The sequence below is a fragment of the Scylla paramamosain genome, chromosome 9 (assembly GCF_035594125.1).
Source record: "Scylla paramamosain isolate STU-SP2022 chromosome 9, ASM3559412v1, whole genome shotgun sequence".
Classification (NCBI taxonomy): domain Eukaryota; kingdom Metazoa; phylum Arthropoda; class Malacostraca; order Decapoda; family Portunidae; genus Scylla; species Scylla paramamosain.
Genome location: NC_087159.1, coordinates 26,560,001 through 26,567,500, shown reverse-complemented (window position 1 = coordinate 26,567,500; position 7,500 = coordinate 26,560,001). Strand labels below are relative to the sequence as shown.

Below are 7,500 nucleotides of genomic sequence, written 5' to 3'. Positions count from 1 at the left end.
CTCTTCCGTAAAATTTAAGTCGTCTAATTGCACAGTCATTCCTTTCGTCCTTTTCTTGGTGTAATAAGTTCACAATGTATCCTCATAAAAGCATCAGGGAAGCTGCAGAAGCCGTCACACACACAAGTGGCGCTCCCTGTACAGAACATGTCGGAAACTGTGTAAATATCCTTATCATACTAATTTAGAGACAGTGACTATATTTATTTCTGGGCAAAAAAATAAAAATAAATAAATAAATAAATAAATTCCTATATCATGATTTACACAATGAAGTAATTAGTACTGAAAATGATAACCTAGATAAATCTACACGTAACCTAACATAGCCTGGGGAAAAAAAATACGATGTTTTTTCTTTAACCATGATCTATGAACGCTATGAAAGTATTAGCAGTGAAATTAATTACCTGAATCAATCTACACTAAACCTTACCTAACTTAACCTATCCTAATCTAACCTTACCTAACTTACCCTACCCCGCGGATGAGAACACTAATATTACTTCAACATCATCCATTATAGAGTATTATGAAAATATGCCTGCTTATGTCCTATCATTCCAGTCCAAAAATTTGTCTAAACTTCTCAGCTCCCTCCTGACTCCCTCGCAGCCTTGGTCACCTCAGTGCTTCCCTCCCGCAGCTGTTCTTCTCCGGGGTGGTGGCCGTGTCGGGAATGCTGTCCTTGCTCCTGCTCGTCATCCCTCCCGTGCCCATCCCCCTTGGCTTCTCCCTCACCCTCATCACGGACCACCACCAGTCTGAACACCCCAGCGGCAAAGGTAAGTCTTCTTGTTATTGTTGTTTGTGTTGTTGCTGTTGTTGTTGTTGTTAAGATAAGAAATGAAAATAAGAAAGGATGATTTTTTTTTCTTTTGTTTCTTCTTTTTTGTTGTTACGGTAAGGAATAATTATAATGAATGGATGATATTTTTTCTTTTACTTCTTCCTTTTCTTTCTCCTCGTTCTCGTTCTCCTCTTTTTTTTTTTTTTTGAGTTCCCTCGTCGTATATTTTCTTCTCAATTTCCTCCTCTTTCCATCATATTTTTTTCTTCATTCCTCTTTTTTTTTATTATTCCTCCATCTCTTCCACCATGTTCTTCTTCGGTCCTTCTATTCTTCCTTCTCCCTCTTTATCTAGTCTTCTTTCCTCACTTCTTCATACCAAGAAAGTACATCTAAACAAATGTAATAAGATCTTTCTCTTCTCTTCGTCCCTCTTCTCTTTCTCCTCCATCTCTTCTCTTCTTCTTCTTCAGTCCTCCCATTCTTTCTTCTCCCTCTTCATCTAATCCTGTTCCCTCACTTCTTCAAACCAAGAGACCACACCAAAACAATCTCTCTTCTCTCCGTTCCTCTTCTATTTGTCTTTTATCCTTCTCCTCCCTTTTTATACCTCCTCTCCTCTCTTTTTACCATTCACAATCCTTTCCTTCTTTCCACTTCTTCCTTACTCCCTTCATCCCACACTCCACTAACAATACACACACACCACCACACACCAACACAAGTAATGAGCTCAAACCATAAACACATTCCAGAGATCAACAAGCTGGCGGAGGTGCTGCCGAAGGAAGAGACGGGGCACCACGTGGACGCTGAGTACCTGCAGTTTATTGTCATCACCAACCAGACAGGCTGCGACATCTATGACGAGTACCAGACCTCCATGGACGGTCTCAACCAGGTACACACACACACACACACACACACACACACACACACACACACACACACACACACACACACACACACACACACACACGAAACACAGTAGTAGTAGTAGTAGTAGTAGTAGTAGTAGTAGTAGTAGTAGTAGTAGTAGTAGTAGTAGTAGTAGTAGTAGTAGTAGTAGTAGTAGTAGTAGTGATGGTGATTAGCAGGTTCTCTGTGATAAGTTGGTTTTATTCTGGTATGTTCATTTTTTTCTTCTGTCCTCCTAATCTTCCACCTCTTCCTTCAAAGACAGCCTTGTATGGCCCAAAAAGAATGTCAGCTTTTGTTCTTTCTTTGTGTTCCTCCTCCTATTCCTCCTCTTTCTCCACCACATCATCCTTTAACACCTCTTCCTACTTCCAATACTCCACCTCCTCCACCACCTTACCCTCCACTTCAATCCTCGTACAACCTCTAATCCTCCACTTTCTAATACTCCTCCTCTATCACCTCACCCTCCACTCCTCTTCATCCTCCACTCTCCTTTCTCTAACCCTCAATGCTCCACCACCTCACCTCACCCCACCACCCCCACAGGTAGACATCGGGTCAGCGGAACCAATGGCGACCGTCAACATAACAAGAATTCTCAAGCACAAAAACTTTTCCCTGATGGCGGTCACCACGCATCACCCGCTCTTCTGCCCCGACGACCTGCCCCTCGTGCGACTCTCCAAGGGCGCCGAGGACCTGCTGCCGGAGATCCTGGTGGACTACAACACCTCCGGACTCAATAGGACAGTGAATGGAAGCGTGGCGGATACGGAGACGGATGCGTGGTGGAGGTCAGGCTGTGATGTGAAGGTGCCTGGTCTGTGCGAGCCTCACCACGCGGATATCATTGGCGCGGAAAATTTGAGCTTCTGGACCTATCTCTTCGCGCGGAGTCTCCTGAACGGCGCCCTCAATGCGGCTTTTGCGCTCTTCGAAGGCGCCACGCTCTCGCTCTTGAAGAAACACGGCGGGGATTATGGCTTGCAAAGGTGTGTGTGTGTGTGTGTGTGTGTGTGTGTGTGTGTGTGTGTGTGTGTTGTGGTCTCCGTTTTCTTTCTGCGTCTGCGTCTGAGTCTTGAGTCTCTCTCTCTCTCTCTCTCTCTCTCTCTCTCTCTCTCTCTCTCTCTCTCTCTCTCTCTCTCTCTCTCTCATCCTGTTTGTTTTTCTTCTTGTTCTTCTTCATATTCCTCGTCTTCCTTCTTGTTCTGCCACATGTAAGCCGTATGACTTCTTGCAGCGTCCCTCATTTTCTTATGTTCTTCGTCTTATCCTTCATTTCTTCCTTATTTTCTTTTGTTGAATCTGCTGTTCTCTTTCCTATACGCATGTTGACCTACTGACTCCTTGCTGGTTTCCTTACAATCTTATCTATATTCTTATCTATATCTATATCTATTATTCTTATCTATATTTAAATTCACAGTAAAGGAAACTTTCACTTCCTTCTACCGTAACCCTTTAAGTATCTACAATATCCCTCTCTCTTTAAACCACTACTACCACTACTACTACTACAACTACTACAGCTGTTCCCTCACCTTCCTTTACCACCCATCCAACACCCCATATCATCAGTCGTGTTTAGAATATTCGTGTCCTCTCCTCCCTCCCCGCTCCCTTCCCCCACAGCTGCAAACTCTTCCCCCTAACGCCCCTCCTCCTGCAGGGTGTGGGGCTACATCGGGTGCATGGTGTTCACGCCCTTCTCCGGCTGGCTGATAGACACGATGAGTCACGATATCCACGTCCCAGATTACAGGTAAGTGCAGCAGGTGGGTCCTCATGCATACACTCTTTCACACACACGAACACACAGATAGATACATAGATAGATAGATAGATAGATAGATAGATAGATAGTTTATTGACCACAGCAAGACAATAACAATTAGTTCATATATCATATGCTATAGATGACAAATTTCAGTGTCACGATCCATCACACACACACACACACACACACACACACACACACACACACACACACACACACACACACACACACACACACACCTTTGTTCACTTTAGCGTTGCCTTGACTTGTCTCGTCTTTCAATTAGTGAGACCTGTTGTGTGTGTGTGTGTGTGTGTGTGTGTGTGTGTGTGTGTGTGTGTGTGTGTGTGTGTGTGTGTGTGTGTGTGTGTGTGTGTGTGTGTGTGTGTGTGTGTGTTATGTTTGTCCAAGTGTGCATGTTTGCGCTCGTATGTGAATCCTCCCCTCGTTCCCTCAACACACACACACACACACACACACACACACACACACACACACACACACACACACACACACACACACAGCTTTCATCATTTCCTCGTACAATGAACACTATGTAGTTCTGATGTAAGTGTGTCTGTCTGTCCGTCTGTCTGACTGTCCTAGCTTTCTGTATGTTCCTAGTCTACCATTTCTCTTCCACTTCAGTAAAACAAACACAAAGAAAGTAAACAAATACAGAAAGACTAAAAGACTGACACGTACACAAATTAAATCTTTCTTCGTTTTCTTTTTGTCTTATTCACCTTTATTATTCATTTCCCTTCATCCCTCTATTTACTGCCCGTACTCTCTCTCTCTCTCTCTCTCTCTCTCTCTCTCTCTCTCTCTCTCTCTCTCTCTCTCTCTCTCTCTCTCTCTCTCACACACATTTCCTCCTACCCTTCATATTTTTTTCTTTTTCTCCTCTTCTCCTCTTCGGTAAACACCTCCACTTTATGACTTGCCGCGGCCCTCCTCCTCCTCCTCCTCCTCCTCCTCCTCATTATCCTTTCCCCTCTCTTCCTGTTTCCGTATTGTCTTACCCTCTTTCCCCTCTGCTCACCCGTTCCCCTCAGTCACGGTGCAAAGATTCTGTATATCAAATTGCTTCTCATCCCCTTATTCCCTTTATTATATTTTCTCTCTCTCTCTCTCTCTCTCTCTCTCTCTCTCTCTCTCTCTCTCTCTCTCTCTCTCTCTCTCTCTCTCTCTCTCTCCCCGTCACCCGTGTCTGTGTTTCGGGTGGATGGAAGGGTGGGGCGTGGTCTCCTCCCTTGTTTGCCTTTATTTAGTGCTGATAATGAAGGCTTGTAATTGTGATGTTTTAGTTTCGTCAATAAATTCAATGAAATCTTAAGCTGAGCACTGCAAACGAGAACATTCACTTCTGTAAACATGATTATCTTTTTTTTTTTTTTTTTACGTGTCAAGAGGAAAACAAATGATGGGGAAAAAATGGTCTGTTTGATTTCCCGCTCCCCCGTAAAGAGAAAAAAAAAAGTCAAGGAAAGTGAGGAGAAAATGTTGTGAAAGCTTAGCTTAGCCATTTTCTTTCAAAAATGTCTTGCAAGTCAATTTTTCTGCTAAGGTGCTAAGGTGTGAAGTAAAACATTGTCTTTTTCTTCTTCTTCTTCTTCTTCTTCTTCTTCTTCTTCTTCTTCTTCTTCTTCTTCTTCTTCTTCTCCATTATCATCTTCATCTTCTTTTCATCATCATCATCATCATCATCATCATCATCATCATCATCATCATCATCATCATCTTCACCTTTCAGCTACTTCCGTCAGAGGTCACCACAACGGATCAGCCTTCTCTAACACACTCGGTCTTCAGCGCCTCCTTCAGTCACAGCCATTACAAGCTTGCCTTCCTTCACTCACTGCATCCAGGAACCTCCTCTCACGCTTCCCTTTCTTCCTCAAATTCACTAAATTCTTGAAACTAACAAAAAGACAAAAAACAAGCACATCTTCCTCTTCTTCCTCTCCTCCTTGCTGCTCCACTTCCAAGTCTTCTCTAGGTCTTCCTCTCTCCCGTGACAATAATCCCCAAAGCTCTTTAAATCCACAATTTCACAAAGACAAAACCAGGAACACCTCCCTTTCCACCTTCTCTTTCCATCTTTGCTGTTCCCTTCCCCTGCACAGCTTCCTCCCCCTGCAGGCCTTCTCTAAGTCTCCCTCTCTTCCGCGACAAAAGTCCACAAAGCTCTTTAAATCCACAATGCCGCAAAGACAAAACCACAAACACCTCCTCTTCCACCTCTTCCTCCCATCCTTACTGCTCCTCTTCCCCTGCAGGTCTTCTTTAATAAGTCTTCCTCTCTTCCGTGTCAAAAAATCAGCAAAGCTCTTGAAATTCACAATACCGTGAAGGCCGAACACAAACACCACCTCTCCCTCTTTCCATCCATGTTCCACTCTCACCAGTACAGCTTCACCCCGTCCCCGCCTTCCCCCCACTGGCATTCTCTTAGGTGACAAGAACTCTCATAGCTCTTAAAATTTAGGGTTTCGCAAAGACAAACATAAACACCACCTCTCCTTATTATATTTTCTGTTTACCTTTCACTTCTACTCTCTTCAGTGACATCGAACAGATCCGCAAAGACAAATACAACACGAACACCACTTCTTCCACCTATTCTTTCCATCCATGTTGCTTTTCCACCACTTCTCTTACGTCTTCCTCTCTTCCCTGACATCAAACACACAAAACTCTTGAAACCCATCGTTCCGCAAAAGGCAAAGCATGAACACCATCTCTTTCTCCTTTTATCTCCATTTTTACAGCCTCCTCTATCCCCTGCAGGCCGGCGTTCTACCTGTTCGTGGGACTGCAGGGCCTGGCGGGGCTGGTGGCGCTCTCCGTGGACCTGAAGTTCAAGACCCCGTGTGAGCAAGTCATGAAGAACATCTGGATGCTGCTACAGAATCCCGAGGTGATCATGTTGTTCCTCGCCATGACGCTCTCAGGTAAGATAAGGTCGTGGAGGAAAGCTAAGTAATATACCACCTTTGTTTCCATTGTTTCATCAGTTTGTTTTATCTATCTCTTTCTTTTTCCCTCTCTCTCTTGATCTTAATCTTTACTTTTTTTTCACGGTCATGTCGTAAAGGAAAACAAAGTGACATACCGCTTTCATTTCCTTTGTATTTAATCGTTTTCTTTCTTTATTTTTTCTCTCTCTATTTTAACTTTTCATTGTCACTGTCTCCCTTTGTTACCTTCGGGAGCACAGGTCGTGGAGAAAAGCAAATTATCGTACCGCATTCACTTTCTTTGTATATCATCGTTTTCTTTCTTTCTCTCTCTCTATCTCTACTCTTTCACTCCCAGGTTATGAGGGAAAGCAGGTTAACATCCCGTAATTTTCACTTCCACAGCATTTCATCTTTTTTTTTTTCCCCATTTATTTTATTTTCCTCTCTCGATCTTCAGTCTGATCTGCCGGCAATCTATTTGTTCTCAGCATCACAGTTCTCTGGGGCTTAAATGACGTAACTATTTAGTCCCTTACCCTCTGCAATCATTCTTTTCTCTCATTCTTCCTTCATTCCTCCTTCCGTCCTCCTTTTTCCTTTCCTGCTTCATCTTCTCCACCTCTTCGGCGCCATATGACCCTATTGTTGCATCTTCGTACATCCATCCATCAATTTATCTATCTTTATATCTACTAATCTTTCTATATTTATCCATCAATCAGTCAGTCAATCAGTCAGTCAATCGGTAAATCTATAACAATCAATCAGTCAGTCAATCAGTTAATCTATTTATTTATCTATCGGTCAGTCAATCAGTCAGTCAGTCAACAGATCTATCTATCTACCTAACTACCAATCAATCAACTAATTTATCTATCTATTATCAATCAACCCATCACTGTACCATTTCAACTCCTTTTACCCCCCTCTCCACCATCAGGAGCCTTCTTCGGGTTCCTGGAGGCGTTCCTGTTCTGGTTCCTGGGTGACCTCGGGGCCTCACGCTCCCTCATGGGTCTGACGGTGACCATGGGAGCCGCCAGCGC

The 7,500-nt window shown here is 43.6% G+C and overlaps 1 protein-coding gene and 1 long non-coding RNA gene across 2 annotated transcripts in view; one reads left to right on the top strand and one right to left on the bottom strand.

Annotated features, from left to right (window-relative positions):
- The window catches only part of LOC135103799 (uncharacterized), a 77,402-nt gene that overhangs the window by 688 nt on the left and 69,214 nt on the right, over positions 1 to 7,500 (bottom strand). The window contains exon 3 of the long non-coding RNA XR_010270200.1: positions 1 to 136. This exon is cut by the window's left edge and continues 688 nt beyond it. This is a non-coding gene — a long non-coding RNA (uncharacterized LOC135103799). The remainder of the gene's footprint in view (positions 137 to 7,500) is intronic.
- LOC135103796 (uncharacterized) overlaps positions 1 to 7,500 on the top strand; it is a 23,539-nt gene that overhangs the window by 12,958 nt on the left and 3,081 nt on the right. Inside the window, exons 3-8 of the mRNA XM_064010563.1 lie at positions 647 to 785; positions 1,546 to 1,691; positions 2,258 to 2,703; positions 3,381 to 3,473; positions 6,282 to 6,445; positions 7,395 to 7,500. The exon at positions 7,395 to 7,500 is cut by the window's right edge and continues 98 nt beyond it. Of these exons, the coding sequence (XP_063866633.1) occupies positions 647 to 785; positions 1,546 to 1,691; positions 2,258 to 2,703; positions 3,381 to 3,473; positions 6,282 to 6,445; positions 7,395 to 7,500 (1,094 nt within the window). The remainder of the gene's footprint in view (positions 1 to 646; positions 786 to 1,545; positions 1,692 to 2,257; positions 2,704 to 3,380; positions 3,474 to 6,281; positions 6,446 to 7,394) is intronic.